This window comes from Pseudomassariella vexata (genome assembly GCF_002105095.1).
Source record: "Pseudomassariella vexata strain CBS 129021 chromosome Unknown BCR38scaffold_15, whole genome shotgun sequence".
Lineage (NCBI taxonomy): Eukaryota > Fungi > Ascomycota > Sordariomycetes > Amphisphaeriales > Pseudomassariaceae > Pseudomassariella > Pseudomassariella vexata.
Window position 1 is genome coordinate 279,584 of NW_024467970.1, and position 21,756 is coordinate 301,339.

The 21,756-nt window shown below is 50.1% G+C and overlaps 8 protein-coding genes across 8 annotated transcripts; 4 read left to right on the forward strand and 4 right to left on the reverse strand.

The window, feature by feature from the left end:
• Positions 1-1,096: 1,096 nt before the first annotated feature.
• Positions 1,097-3,377, forward strand: BCR38DRAFT_460640 (phospho protein phosphatase; the record flags this gene model as incomplete). The annotated part of the gene is made up of 7 exons (XM_040862435.1): positions 1,097-1,288; positions 1,337-1,475; positions 1,531-1,632; positions 1,691-1,897; positions 1,945-2,782; positions 2,839-3,132; positions 3,218-3,377. The coding sequence occupies 7 exons, from the start codon at positions 1,097-1,099 to the stop codon at positions 3,375-3,377; spliced, it is 1,932 nt and encodes a 643-aa protein (XP_040711582.1).
• A 1,946-nt stretch (positions 3,378-5,323) lies between these two features.
• Positions 5,324-5,638, forward strand: BCR38DRAFT_413090 (uncharacterized protein; the record flags this gene model as incomplete). Its single annotated transcript, XM_040858791.1, has 1 exon — positions 5,324-5,638. One exon carries the CDS (start codon positions 5,324-5,326, stop codon positions 5,636-5,638), a length of 315 nt encoding a protein of 104 aa, XP_040711583.1.
• A 258-nt stretch (positions 5,639-5,896) lies between these two features.
• BCR38DRAFT_352276 (uncharacterized protein) lies at positions 5,897-6,769 on the reverse strand (the record flags this gene model as incomplete). The annotated part of the gene is made up of 1 exon (XM_040856695.1): positions 5,897-6,769. The coding sequence occupies one exon, from the start codon at positions 6,767-6,769 to the stop codon at positions 5,897-5,899; it is 873 nt and encodes a 290-aa protein (XP_040711584.1).
• Positions 6,770-8,396: 1,627 nt separating this feature from the next.
• BCR38DRAFT_489128 (uncharacterized protein) lies at positions 8,397-9,330 on the forward strand (the record flags this gene model as incomplete). The annotated part of the gene is made up of 2 exons (XM_040864366.1): positions 8,397-9,106; positions 9,183-9,330. The coding sequence occupies 2 exons, from the start codon at positions 8,397-8,399 to the stop codon at positions 9,328-9,330; spliced, it is 858 nt and encodes a 285-aa protein (XP_040711585.1).
• A 620-nt stretch (positions 9,331-9,950) lies between these two features.
• Positions 9,951-12,759, reverse strand: BCR38DRAFT_352578 (Gpi1-domain-containing protein; the record flags this gene model as incomplete). The annotated part of the gene is made up of 6 exons (XM_040856716.1): positions 9,951-10,277; positions 10,332-10,438; positions 10,502-12,101; positions 12,157-12,321; positions 12,482-12,574; positions 12,640-12,759. 6 exons carry the CDS (start codon positions 12,757-12,759, stop codon positions 9,951-9,953), a joined length of 2,412 nt encoding a protein of 803 aa, XP_040711586.1.
• A 712-nt stretch (positions 12,760-13,471) lies between these two features.
• Positions 13,472-14,116, reverse strand: BCR38DRAFT_446545 (mitochondrial distribution/morphology family 35/apoptosis). Its single transcript, XM_040861096.1, has 4 exons — positions 14,029-14,116; positions 13,942-13,979; positions 13,818-13,894; positions 13,472-13,769 (listed from the first exon to the last, which is right to left on the reverse strand). The coding sequence occupies exons 1-4, from the start codon at positions 14,067-14,069 to the stop codon at positions 13,677-13,679; spliced, it is 249 nt and encodes an 82-aa protein (XP_040711587.1). The 5' UTR covers positions 14,070-14,116; the 3' UTR covers positions 13,472-13,676.
• Positions 14,117-14,411: 295 nt separating this feature from the next.
• On the forward strand, positions 14,412-17,167 carry BCR38DRAFT_460644 (ribonuclease H-like domain-containing protein; the record flags this gene model as incomplete). The annotated part of the gene is made up of 5 exons (XM_040862436.1): positions 14,412-14,774; positions 14,842-15,050; positions 15,212-15,545; positions 15,595-15,785; positions 15,841-17,167. The coding sequence occupies 5 exons, from the start codon at positions 14,412-14,414 to the stop codon at positions 17,165-17,167; spliced, it is 2,424 nt and encodes an 807-aa protein (XP_040711588.1).
• Positions 17,168-19,323: 2,156 nt separating this feature from the next.
• On the reverse strand, positions 19,324-19,776 carry BCR38DRAFT_477616 (uncharacterized protein; the record flags this gene model as incomplete). The annotated part of the gene is made up of 1 exon (XM_040863079.1): positions 19,324-19,776. The coding sequence occupies one exon, from the start codon at positions 19,774-19,776 to the stop codon at positions 19,474-19,476; it is 303 nt and encodes a 100-aa protein (XP_040711589.1). The 3' UTR covers positions 19,324-19,473.
• Positions 19,777-21,756: the final 1,980 nt, after the last annotated feature.

The following is a 21,756-nucleotide window of genomic DNA, read 5'->3' on the forward strand; positions in this document are numbered from 1 at the left end:
ATTATATGATTAGCCGTTAAGATGGGGCGAGTTCCCAACTCCTAGGTGCACATTTACTTCGGCGAACAAATTCAACTCGTGATCGCTCTATGACTGCCAAAGCGATCAACATGATACAGGCGACTAAGTGTAATGCATTTAACGCACGCTTCGAGTGGGCGTACCAGGTGTCACGCCCCCTTCTTCAGCTTAGGAGTATCTCGTAGTTCTTGTGAGGCTAGGCTCAAAAACAAAGAATCTAAGGGTGGGAAAGTATGGCCTCAGGCATAGAGGGGTGCAAGGCACCCAGGCAGAAACTATTGTATTTAGGGATCCCGGGGGGGCCGAGTGGGCAGCACCGTAGTAGAATCAATACAGCCCCAATACTCGGGATCTGACACTAATTACTGTGGAGACGACCTATCCATTATCGTGATTGCGATGCTTATGCATGGAGCTCGCCTGTGTCGGGTTTACATACGACACCGTTATCTATGTAAGTTGTTAGGCAAAAACCGAGGCGGATGCATATCATGCAGGGCACAACACCGACGATGGATCGCCAGCACAAGAATTTCAAGTTTTCTTGCTGACTATATACACCTGCCTCATTTAGTAACATTTGAGCACAAGAGCATTTTCATCGGCTGAGATGTTATCTTCTCGGCAGCCCCTGACTCGTTGACCTTCGGAGCTATCGGCGCTCAGGGCATTCTCCCACATCTGGCAAGTGGTAGATCTCGGGAGTTTATTGTGCTTAAGCTTGGCTGCATGCTTGACGTCTGGATGCCAAGGAAAACGATTATAGTTGAGGCTCAAATTGAGAAAATATTGACTGCTCTTTTTTTTTTCACTTTCTCCCATAGCTAGAATTTGATATGGTGCAGCCAATATTGGATGCTTAAGCCGTTCGATCCGCACGATAGCTCCGTCAATATTAACATGAGCTACTTTCAATCAGACCCCACAATCTAGGTCTGCGCCAGTGATTACGTATTTCACTCGGAGACGCTTGATTAGCATATCAGGACAACCTTTTAAGGACGGCTCTGCCCGCCTCCGCTGACTTGTTTCTTCAGCTGCTCACTGGCTCGGATTTCACTGCAGAACAGCCAATATGAGATTCCAGACGGTGCTTGCTGGTGTTGCCACGCTGGCGACGAGCTGTTCCGCTTGCGACAGCTGTTTTGGTCCCATCAATCGCGTCGAACATGTCCGCCAAGTCAAGCGCATGCAATCTGATGCCCATAATGCGACCTATGGACCGACAAGGGCATTGGAATGGGGCCAGTTGAACTTCTTGCACACTGTAGGCTCTCCGGCTTCTTGTCCCAAGCTCTAGCTGACAAGCTATCAGACAGATACTCATGGTTGGCTCGAGGGGCACTTGAAGGAAACCAACTATGGTGCCGACTGGGGAGACTTTGTCAGTTTCGCCGCTCAGATGAAGGCCAAGGCGAGAGAATTGGGAGTCGACCTTCTGTTGGTTGACACCGGTACGGTCGAATCTGTGTTTTCCGGCAGAATGCCTTGTTAACAGGTGCGGCTTAGGTGACCTTCACGACGGCGCAGGTTTGAGCGACTCCACTGATCCGGATGGCGAAGTGTCCAACATTGTCTTTGAGAAGCTCGACTACGACCTCTTGACTATTGGTATGCTTGGTCTACTTCTGCTACTTTTCACTATGCAGCTTCTGATTACAGTTATCAGGTAACCATGAACTTTACCTCGCCGACGTTGCCTACCAAGACTACAACGAATTCTCCAAGTTCTGGGGCGAGAAGTACCTTACTTCTAACGTGCAGATACTGAACCCGAACACCAGCGAGTACGAGTACTTGGGCAACCAGTACAGGCACTTCACCACGGAGAACGGTCTCAGGATTCTAGCCTTCGGAATTCTCTTCGACTTCACTGGTAAGTTCCCCTAACCGTATTTGGAGCGCAAATTTAACAGAGAAAAGGCAACGCGAATGTCACTCGGGTTACTCCGGCCGAGACCATGGTCAACGAAACATGGTTTGTAGACGCCATCAACACGTCTGACCCCGTAGATCTTTTTCTCCTGATCGGGCACAATACGGCGCTTCCACAGGACGGCACCGGGACGTTTCAATTTGTTCACGACGCAATCCGAAACGTGCATCCCAGCACCCCTATTCAGATCTTTGGCGGTCACAGTCATATCCGTGATTTCGTCGTGTATGACGAAGCCAGCACAGCTTTGGAATCAGGACGTTACTGTGAAACTCTCGGCTGGTTGTCCATGTCGGGATTTAGCAAGAACTCGAGCGGCTATACGGGTGTTTCCGCACCAGAGGGAGTGCCAGCCCCTAGCCGCAAGGCGACCAATACGTCTCTGGCTCCGTGGAATTACTCGCGCCGATACCTCGACTGGAACAGGTTGACCTTTGAGTATCATGCTATTGGTTCCCAGACAAACCGGACCTTCGACACTCAGGCCGGTTTGGACACAACATCCGAACTCAAGTCCTTCCGCGCACAGCTCAACCTTACTGACTTGTACAGATGTGCTCCTCAATACTGGTGCATGTCGTGCGCTGAGTTTAACAGCTCTGGCAGCATCTACTCTCTTTTGACTGAGGCCTTGAGCAGTGTCGTGGTCAATTCGACCCGAGCGGACAAATCAAGACTTACCCTCGTCAACACGGGTAGTATTCGTTTCGACCTGCACAAGGGGCCCTTCACCCACGACGACAGCTTCATCGTTTCACCTTTTGTCGACATCTTCATGTACATCCCCGATGTGCCGTACTCTCTAGCCAGTGGCGCTCTGGACTAGTAAGTGCTACCTTTCCTACCCCGAAGCTACTAAGGTTAACCATGGCAACCAATAGCTTGAACCAGTATGGTTCAGTCTGGAAAAGGGACAACCTAAATCCCATGCCTCTCCCTGCTCAGGATAGCTGCATTGACCCCTTCCTGGCTCCCATGTCCGAGATGAAGGCCCGCGACCCCCATGCCGGCCACTCACGTCGGCAGACCGTAGAGCTCACCCAGGGCTATATCACCACCGATGCCTTTGGTACCGATGGTGACGACACGGTGCACTCTGAAATTCCTTCGTACTCCTACCCGCACTTCTTTCAGGCGATGGGTGGTTTCCGAGCAATGGAAGTACCCCCGACGTGGTGGACTTCATCTTTATCGATTAGTATGACATCCCGCTCCATTTTCATGGTTTCTATGGCCTCCGTAGCTGACATTTTGTTATAGTATCCAGTCTGAAGTTCTGGAGTATCTGGGCGACGGCTATTCAGAGACCGATGCGTCTTATTACATTGATGAGAGTTTCTCAACGCAGTCGTACCTGCCGTTGTTTGTGCAGCAATCTGAGCTGTTTCAGAAAAATATCAACAACTGTACAATTTATTAGGAAACTCTTGCTCATCTCCACTATCTAATGAGTTTAATACGGTGGGAAGAGATGAGAATCAGACAAACAGGGCTGACAGAGGACGAGGCGGATGAATATTAATGAAATGATGGATTATGGCAAGCTTAGCAATCTCAGCAAGCCTTGAAATATGCACACAGCAACTGTGAACCTGATGTTTCGAGAACCCAAATGGGTCTTGATATTGCGTTTGCCTATGTCTTCTTGCCGCATCAGGGCCATGATAGTATTCTCAGAAGACAGCGAAGTTGAGTAAATACTGAGCAATGGAAGAAAAAGGTTGGAGGGAGTTCTCACTTGGCAACTAAGCTCGTTGAGAGCTGCCAGCACCTCGATGTGCCGGACTTCGGGCTTCCTAAAACAAACGGGGTAGGTAGGCTATTGACCACGACACTAGAGAACAACGAGCCAGGAAGATAGAAATGAGGGGAGTGACTATGGGGGTTTTTCCAACATTAAAACTGGAAGATTTGATCCGTCAGCATGCCAAGCCGCTGCATGAAAAGCTTCGCATAGTGTTCGTCCTCAAAGTAGGTAGCAAGTCGTGGGTGGATTCTTAGCTCAGCTGATTGGTCTGCAACCATACTACGTGCTGATTTCGATCATGACTTTTCCTTGGTTCACTCAGATTACCGAGGGAATCTAATGAGTGCTCCCGATAGCCGTAGTCCTACCTTCGTGGGAGTACATTGCTAATTTACAGTGCATGATATCGGCCGAATCTCTTCACTTGACATGCATGATGACGCGTCTCAGAGAGAAGCTGATTGGAAGCGGTTTTGGTAAATGACACCGTCGCGATACGCATAGTTTAGACACTACCGTACGTTTGACTGGTTGAAGACGTGCAGCTTCAAAAACGAGTCGAATGCACGAGTTCTCCTACTTACGTCATGAGAGTGGGCGACGTAGAGCCTCGAGTATGTATTAGAGCAATGGTAGGCTCACGGCCGTCGGACCTAATGTGTTTCAACATGCAGGGTCTGATGATTTTACGGCGCCTGCCACGCACCCGCATGGCTAGTGAACGAACCCATGACTCCTATCGGAGGATCCAAGATCTGAGTTCGCAACGCGATCTGTTGAAGTCCTCGACGAGCAGGGTGCTCCATGATATGCACATACAGTACTTCAGAGACTAGTCGCCGTAACAGTGTGGTATGAACGCTGCCGCTCATGAACTCTGCTTGAATTAGTCGGAGTCTATCGATAGTATTCCCGGACCAGCCACCCTGGCTTTTATCCACCTGTCCGAGAGGAGCTGACATCATCCCAGTCTTGCTCACTCATACTATCGGTGAAGGTGAGATTTTCAGATTGATTGAACAAATCGTAACATATGCAGTAAACCATCGGGTTCCCCTCCTTAACCTTCATCCCTTTGACGCGATAGTGGGACTACGACGTCCATTGACAGAGCCCAGCTGATCTCAAGATTCTAGAACATGTCTGGGGGATCACCGGATCAGCAAATCAACTATCTCCACCCATCCCGTGTAAGAGCCTCCCTTGCCCCAAATATCGACCTCGCCCGTCTGATTGGACGTCAGCCCAAGAGCGTAGACAAAAATCAAGTTTTTTGCGCCACATTCTTTTCGCTCACACCATCTCGGTTCATATTCACAGCCCCCACTGTTCTTCCGTTCTTCGGGTGCTAACAGACGCCTAGTTCATATGATATCATGTTCCTCGGCTGCATTCCAGACAGTTTTGACGTCACAAGACGTGCCTGACTGACGTCCACTTCGGTCGTTGAAGATATAAGACCCTCACTGTTGCACTGTTGGAACATAGACCATCTAGATCTGCACTTCACATTAATCTACAAGTATTACAGCTGCAAGTCTGCTCCAGCTTGTACATCCAATCCAAACAACCCCACAACTTCATCCCATAACCACAAAAATCAACTCCCAACTATCAAAATGTCCGACAACGGCGGTCTCCTTGGCGGTCTACTCGGTGGCGTCGACAACATCCTGACGGGCGGCGACAAAGCTAAAGGCCAAGGCGGTCTGCTCGGCGGGTTGACCGGTGCCGTCGGAGCCACGACACAAGGTCTGGGCAACGGACTCAACCAAACCACACAGGGTCTCGGCAACGCTGTGGGCCAGACGACTGAGGCTCTCGGATCTACGGTCGGCCAAGTTGGTAACACGGTGGGGGGAACCGTTAAGGGTGTTACTGGAAGTGTTGCAGGCGGCAATGGGAAGTCAGCCTTTTCGAGCTACGGCATTTAATATCGATGAACGAGACGAGACGAGATGAAGATGAGTGCATGGAATGATGAGTTTGGATGAACAAATATCGCGTTTGGATTGGGTATGGTGTGAGGGTGGCGTAGGGGTTTAGTGATTACGAATAATATGTAACTCAGGCGTATGGATGTATATATAAGTGACTTGACACATCTCACAGTCGGTTGAATATGTGACCGTACTGCATACATTCGGGTTAGTTCCGCCAAATTGTTCATGGTGGTTAACAATACTATCCCTTCAGCGTACCCGCCCCTGAACAGGCCAAATCCCCATATTGTTCCAAAATGCCCTCCCGTCTAACACTCTTCCCAGCAACGGCGTGTCCCTCGGTAAAGCCCTCACCCCCTCCTCCACCATCAACTCCCCTACCCACCCCAACAGCTTCCTCTGCTTCACCAACTCCGCTTCCTCAATATTGGCAGCTCCCTCTTCCGCAGTCCGCAAAGTAGTAACCGCCCAATCCTGCACCAGGTCCCACCAATCATACACATGCAAATCACACAACAACCACCTCTTCCCCGGCGTAAAATCTCGATGCAGCGCCAACACCGCCCGCGCCACATCCTGCCCATGGATCAGATGCACGGCGCCCTTTGCCCTGAGCTCCTCCTTCGACCTCACAACCCGATCAACCCAATTTCGGGGCTGCCGCGCGCCACCATACAGACCAGCTAGGTCCAACACGGCGCCCGAGGCGACTTGCATGAACTCATCCTCCGCGATGGCACGAGGGCTGGATTCATCATACGGTGAAGATTCATCTTGCCAGGTAGGGGCTTTCCAAATGCTGGTTGCGCCGAGCTGGATGAAGTTGGGCTTTTTCTCCGGTGAGGGATGGGTTTTGGAATAGAGGCTGGTTAAGTGGGAGGAAGGGCCTTTGCCTTTGAGGGGGAAGGTGATGAGAACTGTTGATGCGGACGGGAGGCGTTTGAAGGGCATCTCGTCCTCTGAGTCCGGGTCATAACGGAAGGGAATTGTGTTATCGCGGCCGGTGGTTGTGGTGGCAGCATGGGGGATGCCTTCTTTTTCTAGGAGCGGGATGAGGAATGTGGAGGTCCAGCCTGCGCCTAAGATTAGGAGTTCGACGTTTTCTGAGAGATGCTTTATCATGTTGTCGGTGGTGTTGATTATAGCGCTGGAGATGGTTAAGGCTATGTATATAGAAACGTCGAGAGGAGCAAATCAACGCGTCACAGTGGATTGCTACTAGACTTCGTAATAAGTTTTCCAGCCCGTCTGCGGCTACCCCACTCAACGGCCCACTGCTTCAACACAACGTCACTCTATGTTTACTAACCACACAATTACCCGATTTCTAATAGATTAAGTACAGCGCGCTACCATGTAATCATTTAATTCGATAACACCTTTACAGTCTAATTCGGTCAATTCCGAGTCCTTAGAATCCGAGTGTTCCCACAGGGGTGCATTGCCGGCGGCTTATATACGTGCCTTCTCTACTCGAATCGCTAGCATATTAATAACTTCCTTATTAGGGTCCGGTAGTACTCTACGGCGCTTTGAGGCTTCGCTTCTTCTCACTTAGTAGCTAGGACTTTATGCAAGTGTCCTACGCCGGTGAGATTAGCGATAGTTAATATTGTAACGGGGATACCACACATCTCAAGGATAATAGTCAGGTAGTGCAAAGAGCGATAGATTATAGGCTAATAATACGGGTGTGTATACTGTTAAGTTCGGTAGGAGCGTCCGAGATCTCCTCTTTGGCTAGGGCGGATCCGGAGTCCTACAGGATCGGAAGCGAAATCTGCTCGTCACAGCTTGCTTGCCAGCTAAGGCCGGCCCGCCATGACGACTCTCCCTTCCAGTATTTGCCGGCATACACTATAATGGGGGATATATATTAGCTTATAGCACTCATACATTCGATGATAGTATTCTAAATACGAGTCTATACATATTTAAGCTGAATTTATCTACGGTAGGCCTCGTTTATTACTACGTGGTTATCCCTAACCCCTTATATAATACGAAATTCATTAGCCCGGCTGTGATCACTATCTTCTGCTTGCTTGAGCAAATTATATTCTATATGTATATCTATGGTATAATAATCCGCCTGAGGCCCCTTATGTGCCGAAACGTGGGGGATAAACCTTGTATGGACCATGCACATAAACTCAGAGCTATCAGCTAGCTTAACTGAAGTGATCGGAATTTCACATATCCTCAACTAATCCGTGGATTGCATCGTTCGCATCTGGCAGGTTAAGAAAAGAGCATGGTTTGGTAGAAACGACCCCCTTAATCGCAATGATTCGTAATTAGCTATTTGAGAATTTCAGAATTCTTCAAAACGCTCAGTAATACTAGCCTCTATATCTTGTGATTCCCATCCGATTGATACTTTGAGTGCTGTTATCAATACAATATATCTTTGTCAGCAGAAAGTCACAAAATACTCATACTTAAGCAGGCAGCTCACGTATTAGTGGACTGTGCCCTTTACGCACTGTCCAAGACTAATGTAGGACATCCCTCTGGCTACAAGAAGCAGAACGGTTTCGTTGGCTGATCGTTTTTTCGTCTCATTTACATTGATATTTGGATAGTGGCACAGTTCGAGTTCTCCACGGTGGCATGCGTCGGATATATCTGAACGTGCATGTAAGCATTTGCTGACAGGTAACGCCAGTCTTATAAGAAGTAAGAAGTTCCCCCGCCACATTAGCATGTTTGTTCCGTCAGTAGACAATTCCCTGAGCCATTTCCCACCATGTTAGAACGGGGCTACTTTTCCCAGTTGCTTCACGCAAAGCAATACATCGACAATAACCTTACCCAACTCCGAGGCTACGAACTACCAAACTATAGCTTTCAATCCTTCAACTGGGCCCAAATCGACCTAGCCTGGCAAATCCTCCGTTACACCGCCGTCTTCTGCCTTGACACCCGCAAAGCCGTCCCCCACTGGCCTGAAGTTTACAAGAACCACCTCGTCCCCTTGAGCATCCACGTCCTCACCACCATCCTCGACGTCCTCCGCTACCACATCTACGCCCTCGATGGCCCCGTGCAACCCAATCTCCTCGACCTGTATTTGAGCCTTTCGCTCTCGGTCTCCTCGCTGCAATTCTTGTCGCTGGTCAGGGTGGGGGGCCCGATTTCCGTGCGTTCCAGTTTCCAAAGTGTGGCCATTCTGCGGATTATTCTTAGCACGGCTGGTTACGCACGTGACGATGCGGATTTGCATCGGGCGTCTGTGAAGTTGAATAGTGTGTTTTTCTGGGCGAGGGCTGCGGGACCAGTCATAAGGAGGCTGAAATTGTTTGACTTGCACCGGCATATTTACGCGACCCAGATCTTTTGTTGTCTTGTGTTAGGAATGGCGGAGACGGGGTTGCCGGGGTGGATTTACATCGCTCTTGCGACCTTCTGCCTTAATGCTGCTGTTAATAGGTGGACAGGGAATCGGATCCGGGAAAGGTTGGTAGTAGACATCTTCACCTCAAGCCCATGTTCGTGAAGTCGCAATATCTGCTAATTCTTTCTGAATTTTTAGTGGCCTGAACCAGAGTAACCTGTTGGTTCGCACCTTGGTTAGTATTGGATGGGCCGACTTAGACGCGCTGAAGAGCATCACTGGAGGCGAGGAATCTCCAGCGCCAGATCCTGATCCCAGTTTGGAGAAGATGGAGAAGGTAGAATAGACTATGTTTCCTTCTTGCCAGAGCATGTCTACTTCTTTCAGTACTAACAAAGGCATCATTACCCCATTTGATCTTGATACAACATTGAGGGTTGACATCTAAAGCTACTTAAGTACTTCGGTATCTATTTTCATTTTTCCATCTCTTAAGTCGGTCTATGCGCTCGCGCTCCGGCGAGGACATTATAACCTACCAGGGACGGCATGAGCATGGAATATGCATGAAAAATTTGTTTTGTGCATATATCAATCAGATCGATGGACACTTCGCCCATAGGCAAAGTCGGAAATGGTCTCGCCAAGCTGAATATATGCAGTTGAATACTCGTCCTCCGCACTGCCAGCAATCAAAGTGAAGAATATCATCAAAATGTTCGAGGGCTTGCGTAACAGCAATTCCGGTCATTATATACACAAAATATATCGGTCATCGTCGAAAATATCCTTACTCCCTTCTCTTCCCGTTGTCAGCCCATCCACAGACCCCCTTCCACCGCACCATTTGCTCACGCGGCTGTTTATATCCTTCCTTATAATTTCCTGCCGAGGCCGTTGTGTCATTATCATCCCATTCTTGCCGTACCCGCCCTCTCAGCTCTCTGCTCCCTTTCCTTGAGAGACTCAGTAAACCCCGCCGCCCCTCCGCCCATTGGCCCGCCTGCTGTTTCCATTCGGCAAGTTCAAATTATGGAATGAGTACGGGTACACATATACCGGCCGCTTTTTCACCGGCAGGGAATTGAGCGCTTCCCACATCTCGAAGATGCCCGACCGTGTGGCTGGTAGCATGCTGTATTGTAGCGAGTACAGATTCTTCCGATGAATTGGTGGCACGAATCGACCCGTCATGAGGCAGAAGAGCACTCGGGGGCTGAGATAGTGTTTGCGGATGCGGTTGCCCATCTGGAAATATTGATGAAACATGGCTGTGAAGGTCAAAGGGATGGGCTGTAGCACTACCATTAGTTGCAGGACAGGAATTTAAGGGAGGTGATATCTAACCTTTAGGTAAATGACAGATGTCGGCGGTTGAGCCGGAGAGGGCAGGGAAGAAGGATAATCAAGCGCCAGTCTATCTTGGGTATCACGAAGTTCAAAACGAATGCCGCCTGTCCCACAGGAATAAGCATCAACTTGAAGATTGTAGAATGTGAAATGCTGGATCGACTTACCAGGAAGACGCCGGGGGTCCTTTACCCTAAGCATCAAGGCGAACAGTGGAAAATGATTTAGACAAGAAAGCAAAGTATCGAATACCGCTTTAAGGGATATGATGGACATGCGTGCAATTGCGAAGTTGAGGTAGAATACAACAACGGTAGGCAGCAGGAAGAAGAGAAGTGTGAAAAGGATGGTACCGACGAGCAGCTGGTCCAAGTCGTAGTCGCAAGAGTCAACACGGTTGCGTAGAACATTGTACTTCTTGCCTCGAAAGAGCTGGAAGAGTGACAGTAGTATGGTCAGCTGCCAGTGGAAAATTCGAGCCGAGGCAAGGTAGAACGAGTAGATGTGCAGGGTGAGGATTGACAGGAGGTCGGACAACAGTGCGATGGGCATGCTGGCACCTGCGAAGCTGGAAAACCCGATGAACCATATAATGTGAGGCAACAGTGGATGCAAAGTACTGATACAACTAGCCCAGTACTCGATGACCCACAGAAAGAGGTCACCAAGGAAGAGGGCGAGCTCCTTGTTGAGCTTCAAGCCGGCGGGCCAGCCCATGAGCCACTCGATGCTGCTGTGGAGGGCCTCAACAGTGTATTGCCTCAGTAACAAGCTGATCTGCTCAGCTACCCAACCCGCATTGTCGATGATGTAGGAGCCCAGAGCTATACCGATTATGACGTCGTTCGCTACAAGCCATAAGCTATTGTAGAAGCGAATATAGTCGGGATGGCTCGTCGTGACGCTCTCCCAATCGTTCTTACGTAAGCGGAGTTTGACATACTGCATGGGCCAGTAACAAAACTGTTGGAGTCGTATTTCCACCTGCTGGGCTGTAGCAGATACATCCTTAAGAGCTGGAGAACTGGGTCGGAGTCTCCATTCGAGAACCATGAGCAAAAGCTCGGCTGCGACTCGATGTCCAACGAGAGCGAGTATGAATGCCCTCCTAATAACGGGAAAGAGATAGAGAATAATCATATCCCAGACCCAATGCATGACATAATCTCGCATAGTCGTTGCATGCTCAACCACGCGTTCGGACACACTCAAGGTCCGTTTGGGCCGTGTACCAATGAGGGAAACGTTCTTCTGGAGCAGATGCTCCAGCTCCCACGCCCAATTGATCTGATTGACGATTCGCGCCAAAGCCTTGTCTTTCATAGACGGCGCAGGCTTGACAACGCCGTGCTGCCGCAGCTTTGCCACCAGCTGGCGTCTCTTTTGCTTTGCTTCTCGCTCCTGTTTCTCATCATCCGCCTCGGAGCTGTCAGATATGGACATTAAAGACGAGTCCTCCTTATTGGCAAGCGCGAGCGCAATCGGGTCGAGCGATATGTATTGCATGCGGTGTGGGATGGGCCTGTCGAAAAGGATAGTCTGGACACTCGACGCCTTTGAGCAGGCGATCCGGGGGGCTCGCAGTGCGGGTGCTGTGGTAGCTCGAACCCAGGAGGGTTCTGGTTCGACCGTGGCATCGGGCGCGGCGTTCGTAACGCCAAGTACGTGCATAGACGATTGACCGCAGAGTTCGAATATGCGTGGCACGGAGTGCGGCGCGCCTCTCAATAGAACGCCCGTCTTCAAGGCATTTTCGACACTTCTGGGCTAGATTTTGTTTGTCAGCGACGGGCGATTGCCAGGAGGGAATACAATTACTGACATCGACATGATGCAGGATTGCGACTACGACCACGTCGAGATCTGAATTTCTCCAACCGACAATGACACCGGGTAGATCAGATCTCGCGATGTCCGTCGGCCAGAATACTCGCATCAGCCCAGCATGCTCTGGCATGTCAGAACGCTGACTCGGCCTAGAAGGAGCCTCTGCGCCGGAGCTGTTCTCGGGCAGAGATTCCCGAGGCAGGGGACCTTGGGTGCTGCATAGAGGTGGTGTCAGCGGGTTATGACCTCGTTCGTGCACATCTTGTCTAAGCATGTTCTTTAGGCATGTCTCAGGGCGGGGATTTTCGGTCTTGTCGTACCAAACTGGACTCAGACTGAGCCAAGCGTTGCACAGGCAGGAAGATGACGAGGAAGAGCAGTGTTAGTAGGCTGACTCCCTGGACACCGCGCAGCTGCCGATATCGTCAGGTTAGTCTCTGAAGTTGAAGCATTTGGGGCCTTTTCTTTTGGCACCTACAATGACTCCCTTATCCCACGCAAAAACAGCAAGCTCGTAGAGGCGAGTAACAAGGTCCCATCGAGCAGTACCGTAGCCAGCTACAAATATAGCGAGGGTGACAATCGAGAAGGGGTGCATAGATCGTTATCGCATTCCCAGCCTCCGAACTGGTGTCCTTCGCCGTCTCTTTGTCTAGGTGAACGAGTGATGGAGGTGTTCCAAGAAATGTACGTGTTGAAAGAAGGAGCAGAACGTCGAGTGGCAGGCGATTGATGCGATCTTGGGAGCTTAAAATTCGGGACGCCGCAGTTGATATCGAAGTTGTCGCACAAGGGGCAGTTGGAATCTCAAGCTGGAGGAGCTTTGGCTACTCGTGGCGGGATACAATTGCTTCGGAGGGTGGTGGTGGCGGCGTCTTGGGCGTCGTCGGCGTCGAACGAGTGTCAAATTGATGAATGGTTGTTTGCGTTCCCTGCCCCTTGCCGTCGCATAGCGTTACGTCCTCCAAATTGGGTGCTGCTGTTAGGTATCCCAAATTGAGCTGAAGAAATGTTGCGCATCACACCATAGAGTCGGTTCCCGCCAGCTAAAATGCCACCCTTTCCAACTGTCGCCGATGCTCCGATCCACTTCCATCGGACTTTCAAGGCCTAGACCCATCTATGGTCCCTGGAGTGGGGGAAGCCACAGGAACCTGGGAAAGCCAAACTTGGACGGCTTTCTGCATTGAAAAGTGAGCTCTTTGAAGCTCAAATGTCTGGAGCAACAACAAAAGAGTCAGGTGTGAGTCTCATCAACACTTTTCACCTCTTCGCCAAGAAAGACAGATGGGGTCATGTTTAATAAGAGAAGAAGGCGGCTCTTCAGCTTGAGCTGGGGTATGCTTGGAGAAGAGATCTAAATACGAGAATCCTGAACGCCAAATCCATGCCCTTTCGTATTTTACTCGATCTCAGCCGTGTTCCGAAAGAGCTCTCACTTGTGATGATCGTCCATCCCCAGATTGTGGTCTCATTGGAGCGCCCGGATATCCGGCACGGCCTGGGCAGAGTAGCTTATTTCCGTTGCATGTGAATAGCATCATTTTCCTTGGTATCCTCCCGTGCCTCCTCGAGCAACTTGTCTATTCCGCGGTCCTTAAGAGCCACCTGAGTGGAGCAATCAGTATATGCCTAAGTTTTGGTCTAGTCTCATACCTTCAAGCACTTTTGATAGTCCTTGAATAACCCAGCACACTCATTGTCGTCCGTCTTGCCATTTCCTCGAAGGTATTCTGTATACGAGTAAGTAACTCTATCAGCTGAGTAATTGAAGACTTACTCTCGCTGTACCACTTAAGGAAGCAAGTATCGTACCGTCTGAATAGTGTTAGATCCGTACTTTCCTAGATAATTTGGATATGCCTACTCCTTCACCTCATTGCATTCTTGTGCAAGTGATGCTGACATTGTGGCAACGGGGGCTGACGGTCTTATTCGAAGCAGAATCTTGATGGTCCCGATGTTGCTACAAGAGTTCCCAAAGATTTGAGGCAAGAGACCTTTGGTTCTTATCGTTATCTTAGGGCCATGCAGGGACTGGCCTGGGCAGGTACATCGCAGCTGGGGCTACCAACTGCGCTACCACAAGTACCCTGCAAAAGCATCGGTGCTTATTTGGGCCGACCTAGATTATTTCTGAAGTTTTGTTCGAGTCCAAACTCGTTGCAACTGGGTGCGGCTGTGGGATAGCATCAATTCCCAATCCAACCCTTGGACCTCCAAACATCCTGGGGAGTACCAACGGCCACCATGGATTTCTCTCAGGACTTCAAGTCCTTACAAGAGAAGGTCCAAGCCGCTCTTGTAGCCACAACACGAACCAGCAACCAAATCGCAGGAGAAGATCTAACCTTCCACCGCAGTAGCAACCCCGCCGTCAACGAAGAACTGGACGACACCTCGGAACGCCTCCTGGCACTCTCGACATCGTTACTCAAGTCAGCATCAAAGGGAACAGACCTAAATGCGCCTGTGATAGAAGACGCCGACGATGTGGATATCCATTGGTCTCGCGTGGTAGACGTGATCGACGCGTTGCTCGAAAAAGCCGATACCTGTTTGGATGAGTACACAGGCTTGGTCAAGAAAAAGGCGGCGCCGACAGAAGAATTGGTGCGAGGCCACACGAACGGAGGAGTTTCATTTGGCTCCTAGACTGTAACACTGACGCGATTCCTAGGGGACCCAACCTAAGAAGCCGAAGACCTTCAGCGCCCTCGACAAATCTATGCGCCACGCCAATGTGCTGAAGCCGCAAAACGCCTTCGAAGTGAAGCCGAATAATCTCAGCACATCGCCGTGGAAGCCCATCCTCACCAAGAAATCTCATGCCGTGGTGCCCTTGGAGCAAAGCCTAGGCTCTTCCAGTGATGAAGAGAATGGCGTACAGTAAGCCTACGCTGTTTACTTCCCCATTCACCACTTATCCCATAGCTTGACGCCGTCGTCTGGCCAGAGTATAAATAGAGTCCCACCCTCCGCTAAAAGCGAACTCAGTTGAAGAATTCCAAGTTCCTGACTACCACATGGAGTGCTAACGGACTCTTTAGATATAAGCATCCCTACGAAACAGAGATTGTCCAACTACAATTTCCAAAGCAGGTGTACGAGATCAGTGAACCAGTAAAATACCCACCAATGGAAACGACAACTGCCACATTCGTCGACACCTTCGAAGGGGTACTTGCCATGCTTACCGAGCTCAAGAAGGTTAAAGAGATCGCCATTGATACCGAGCACCATGACTTTAGGACATATACCGGCCTTCTTTCACTCATGCAGATCAGTACCCGCGACAAGGACTGGATAGTGGACACACTCCAGCCTTGGCGTCACAAGCTTGAAGTGCTAAACGAGGTGTTTGCCGACCCCAGCATTATCAAGGTCGGTCAATGTCGAGATGTTCTCTGATGGGGCGTACTGACATATCCAGGTGTTGCATGGTGCGTACATGGATATCATTTGGCTACAAAGGGACTGCGGTTTGTACATCGTGGGGCTTTTTGATACGTATGAAGCTTGTGTGTCTCTGGGATACGCGGGGAGAAGTCTCGCGTACCTGTTGAAGCGCTTTGTTGACTTTGATGCCGACAAAAAGTACCAGCTTGCTGACTGGCGCATACGGTATGGATAATACTAAATTAGCTCCGTTACCTGCAAACATGACTAACCTTTTCAGTCCGATTCCAGAGGAAATGTTCTACTATGCGCGGTCGGATACTCACTACCTTCTATACATCTACGATATGATCCGTAACGAGCTGGTTCAGCGCTCTGATCGCAACAACCCTGAAGCAGACCTCATCAGTCACGTTCTCGAACGCTCGAAAGAGACGTCCCTGCGCCGGCATGAGAGATCCGTGTACGATGCCGCAGGAGGACAAGGTAGTTTCGGGTGGTTCAATATGCTTCTTAAGCAATCTGCGGGAACACTGTCACGCGAACAGTTCACCGTGTTCCGTGCCGTACACCAATGGCGAGACGAAGTTGCTCGTCGTGATGATGAGAGCCCACTCTTCATCATGAGTAACAGCACGGTCTTTGACATTGCCAGACGCTTGCCGCCGGATGCCAAGGCTTTACATAGCGTTCTCGACGCAAAAACGTCTAGTACGGCCAAACGATCTGTCGATGAGCTTTTCAAGCTTGTCGAGAAAGCGAAGATGGATGGTGCAAACGGGCCAAGTGTTACCGAATTCTTCCGCAATAATACCGTGGGCATTGGAGCAGTTGCTCAACAAGTGTTTCCTCAACTGAAAGGTGGAAAAGCAAGCGATGTGGTTGATACCAAGGAGCTAATTGCCGGGAGGTCGCAGCTGTGGGGCGAAGTGCCCATAAGTAGCCGATGGGAGAGCCCGCCAGTCCCCGACCGAGATTCCAAGGTTTTGCAGTTTGCGCTTCCCTACGCTTCGTTCATGAAGAATGCGTCAGTCTCTGAGGGGATCCCTGCTGCAGAGGATGTCGCAGAAGACGCCACCCCGTCAAAGATGGACGTGACACGTGACCATTTGGAAGAGGATCGCGAGTTCACCTTGAAAGCTGGCCGAAAGCGCAAAGCTCCCGAAGATGAGTCTGGTGACGAGTCTGTTGAAGAAACCAAAGCATCTGAGCCACAATCAGCTGCTCTTTCAGAAGAAGAAATTGCGATCGATTCTAGCGAGGACAATCGAAAGGCGCGTAAGAAGGCAGCTAAAGCTGTGAAGGCAGAACGTAAGGCGCGGAAGAAGGCCAAGAAACAGGCTGAGAAGGACGAACAAACAACAGCTGAGGCAGCAGTAACTTCTGGAGATGGCGCCGATAATGATGATGAGGATGAGCAGCCTTTCGACTACAGCAAGGCAAAGACAGTTCTGAACGCTAAGCGCGAGTCTATTAATGGTGGTGGTGAGGGAGGAAGGGGCAAGGTGTTCAACCCGTACGCTTCTCTTTCGGCCGAAGGACCGAAGCCTGGGAGGAGAATGCATGGTGAGAAGCCAGGGAAGAGCGCCACCTTTAAAAAAATTTAGACGGTTCGTGCTCGAGGTGGTTGATTGGTAGTCGAGCACACAGTCATGACACCAGCCTGGTTGAAAATCCAGTGGTGAGGACTTCATCAACTTGACACGAAGTCCGATGACCTGAAGCCAGAGTCCAGGTCGACTATGCTCTCCTGTCTGTCCCTTGGCCTAGACCTGCAGACCTACCATGCTGTAGTGGAAAGCGGTCTCTCATTGAGAACAGCAGTGTGTTGTTGCTGCATGTCGCCGCATTCAACCCGAAATATCCAGAGCATCGGCATCCTCGTCATCATCCACCATTACTCATCATAAGCGTAATCTATCCTACGGCCTTGATAGAGACGCTCACCCACTGGCCACCGCCTGCGGTTGCTACAGGCGGGTTTTCATGAACTGGACATACAGCAAAATATAAGATCAAAACACAGCCCGAATGCTGCCCTTTGGTCAAGTTGCATGGGGTGGCGTACTGTTTAAACTGCCTCTTTACGGGAAATCAGGAAAGGACATTGAGTACTGTAGAATGATACCAGCTTCGAAGAAAGCAAATACTATTGGCATGTCTACGATCTTGTGCAGATGGATATGGATGTGACTAGTCACGTAGCCCAATTCAGAGCCGCTGGACACTTGGTCTAACTCCGGGCCGGGCATAATTGCCTGGGCTGACTAGTCACTAAAGGTGGTTCTAAATGCGACAGCAGAACATCCTCCGCAACTAGGTAGACGTTCCCACAACCTAGCGACGCAGCTGGTCGCCAGGGGTTAGTCTCATCTGCAATTCCACCCAATAGAAATGGCAGAGGAGAAGCACATAACCGGATCCTAGCGGCCCTCCAGTTCGGCATTGACCTGCCGCCATCTACCGCATCCGAGTTGGGCCCACCATCAGTTCCCACCTCTGTGGCACTATCATTGACTTCAAATCGTACCTCAGCACCCACGGCCACATCGGCCTCAATCTCTGCCTCAGTGCTGCACCAGGTTCAAATACTAATTAGGCCAACCTCACCCATCCATCAAGCGCTCCCTCTACGCCACCTGCGCCGAAAGTGAACTGAATCGCGCGCAGGGGCTGGCGGAGGCCGTTGATATCGAATTGCCGCTGCTAGCGGCGGTAAATGGGGGATTTCTGGAGGTAGTGGCATGTTTGATGGAGAGGAATGAACGACTGAGTAGGGACCTAGGGTTAAGAACCAGTTTGGGCAGACGCCGTCGGATGATGGGGCGACGATGTGGGAGGAGAATGTATTGCTGAGGGGGGTGGTGGGGGTTTTGAAGGAAGAGTTGAGGTTGGAGGAAGTGGATTAGGGGATAAATAGGGGACTAAACGGCTGAGTAATACACAGCGCTGAGTTACATTTGGGTGGGTAGAAAGGTGCAATAGGATATCTGTGGAGGATGTCAGGCTGACGGACATAAAATACATGAAGGTATCCTTGCAGAAATTAAGTATTAAATGATCAAACGGTTCAATAATGAACTCTGACGATTTGATAAGCGCCATACGCCGGCTCTCGTGATTGAACTTACATGGCGGATGTCATAACATGCGCACCTGTTAATGGCACCTATCGTGTAGTTTTGCGAATCCTTACCCGAAAGAAGCCATGACCTGCAGGCTATTCATGTGTGAATGACTGGAGTCCGCCCTTCTACTCATAGCTCACACTTCAAATCAACCCCAGCTTGATTCAGCTGACTGCGAGCCCGAACGCGAGTAGGCAACCTGTGTTTAACCGCCCCAGTCCCAAATCCACTCAGATACCCCCTTTCCCCATGCACCACATGGTCGGACTCCTCAACTCCCCTATTTCAGTTAGCCATATCCTCAATTTTATCACGCCTGAAGGAAATCACTCACCACAACCGATCCCACTGCCCCCACGGAAACTCCACCTCCATCTCCATGACCACCAACTCCTGCCCAATACAATTCAACCCCCCCTCCCCCGCCCCACCCCCATCTCAAATGGCTCCAACTGTTCTTCTTTTGTGGGTACAGCTCACGCCCTTCTCCACCAGGAACCTGCCAGTCAGGAACTCGTCCGCTCGGCGCCGTAGGTCGCTTCGACACTGTACCCCTACCGTCCCGATCGAGACGTTAAACCCGTCTGTTGGTAACCGCATACTTGAACCGTCGTTAGAGGTAGTGAATTGGAACTCCCAACTTCCCTGACGGCGCGCAGTCCCAGGGATTCTTTGATGAGGGCCAGGGTATACCGGAGGTCGTTTAGTTCCTGCGGGTACTGGAGGAGGACTTGGGACGATTGGGTTGGATCTGGATCAAAGACTTGGTCTTGTTCAGTGTGGAGTTATTCGAGGGCGAATGGGTGCTTGAAGAACTCGTGGAAGATGAAGCACAGTGCTGTGGCGGTGGTTCCGTGGCCGGTGAATATGAGGATCTGGACGTCGGACAGCATTGTTTCATCCAGAATAGAGACTTGATCTGCCTGTTGTGTCAGCTTTTCGGGGTTCTTGGGCTTTTTGGAGTCCTTTAGAAATAAGTCGACAACAGTCGTGCAGTTGTTGATTGTTGTGGTTGGATCGGTTGGTTGGGTTTGAAGAACACCAAGGTCTATTCGGGACTGGATCGCGGGACGGAGGAGGTCATGCATGGCTTTAGTGTTTTCCCGGTAATCTCTTTGGTAGGAGGGGTTGAGTCTCAGGATTTGAATCCAGACCTAAGTAACTGACTTGCCTCCTGAGTGCGTCTTGAAACTTGCTGGGGCTGTGAAGTTGTTCGTCGAAACGTGCACCTCTGCCTTCGCAGTGAGCACAAACCCATAATAGCAGTGACTAAAGCGTGGCATGTCGTTTTGTCTTACAGAGCAATCCTCCCAATTACGTCCAGTGTGAGATTAACCGTCCGATTATGAAGGGTGAAAACTTCTCCCCAACACCCATTCATGCCTACACGGCGCTTGATATCCTTAATAAAGATACCCGCCTCTTCCACCAAAGCAGGTAAATGGGCCACCAAATTACTCTTGGAGAACCCAGGCAGAAGCCTGTTCCGCCCGGCCCGATCTGTCGGCTTGTCCGCAGTAAGGAAGCTCTTTTCTCCGTCGAGAGGCGTGAAGATCTATTTGCTTATACGAGGCCGTGGTTACGGGTTCTCCAGCATGATCTGGTCGTACAGGCTAGGGTCAATGACGTAGACTATGGGATTGGGGATGTGCCAAAGGCCGAGGTAGAACAACTGGGGACACGTCCAGATTAGTTTCCAGTTCTAACCATATGCCACTTCCAATAGAAAATATGGGCATCGGGGGGTAGAGAGTCTCAGATAGACTTCAGGAGCTGAAGATAGCCGTAGAGAAGGGAATAAGATCCGGGGATGGGCTGTGGTCATGTTGTAAGTAGCGATTAGTTTAAAATGCTTGACTGGTGAAGAGGCAGCCTGGACATATGAAGCTTTGTTTGGCAAAACTCGAGGACCAGCTATGTATGAAGAGCAAGTACGTATGATACCCTGAGCTTTCATCCACCGAAGTCTCCAGCGAATTAGAAGTCCCGTCACGATGACGGGCGTGGTATAAGTCACCGGAAACAACCCTAGTGACGACAAGACGGCTTTGGAAATACTCATTTCCATCATCGTCATTCCCAGGTTTGGACCCATTTTAGCCGTAAAAGCTTCGAGTCAAGTAAAAATGCCACAAGAGATAAGAAGGAAGAGAAGAGCTATGGTTCAGGAATCGGACCTCGGGGATGGAAAGCGAGCCAACTCGACGAATAACATGGCACATTCGGCTTACTTGGATTGTGTAAGCGCTCAAACATGTTGGTTTAACCACAGAGCACTGCGGAATACGTCTTCCGGGTTGACTCCTGGTCTCAAACACCTAGTTGGTCAAGCAAACAAAATGCTGACTTACTCATTGGTGGGTTACTAGGGGGGGTCGACAATAACTCACCCAGAATGATAAGAGACAGCCCAAATTCCGCGTTATAAACTATTGGTGTCGGTTGTCTTGAAATGTGACGCAGAGTTTGGTTGGTATTCTGAAGGGCGTTCATTTGTCGTTGAGTAAGCGTGAGACGACAACGTGGTGACTATTATAGCTACATCATTTATCCCCACTAGCTTCACCAAGATTCTTTCTCAGAGGTTACCGCGTATATGCAGAACTTGTTCTATTCTTAGGACTTTGCATAATATTCTGGGTATCCTGTGTTGAATCATGTGAACAAATGCAAGCCAGGTAGAGTCACTCGTATATATGGTCACTAAGCGCGTCTCTGATATACTTATCTTCTACTTAGAAATTGCTTTGGTTTGGCGTTTCACCAGCAGGGGTTCATTTTCAGAAGACCATATGAGCAAGCTAATTATCGTTGTGATGAGCTTTCGATGGAGTAACAAGGGACCACAATGCCTCACACGAGATTCCACCGAAGGCGGCGGTTTTACAAGCACTGCCGCTTCTTAAAACTACATGGTCTGCACCTGGGTCTCCTCTATTTCATTCTTGCTCTGAAATCATGTGCATCATTTTCATAAATCCAAGAAAAGCCCAACAAACGCCCTCACTAAACCCACAACAGTCATATACTGAAACGGGTTCAGGCGGTCAGTAGGATATACCTACCAC

Coding starts and splice junctions, on each gene's coding strand:
- BCR38DRAFT_446545 (XM_040861096.1), bottom strand. CDS start 14,069: ATGTCAGCATCACTTGCACAAGAATGCAATGAGGTGAAGGA. Junction 13,895..13,941: donor CCTTAAGTGGTACAGCGAGA/GTAAGTCTTCAA, acceptor ACTCGTATACAG/AATACCTTCGAGGAAATGGC. Junction 13,770..13,817: donor ACTATCAAAAGTGCTTGAAG/GTATGAGACTAG, acceptor TGCTCCACTCAG/GTGGCTCTTAAGGACCGCGG.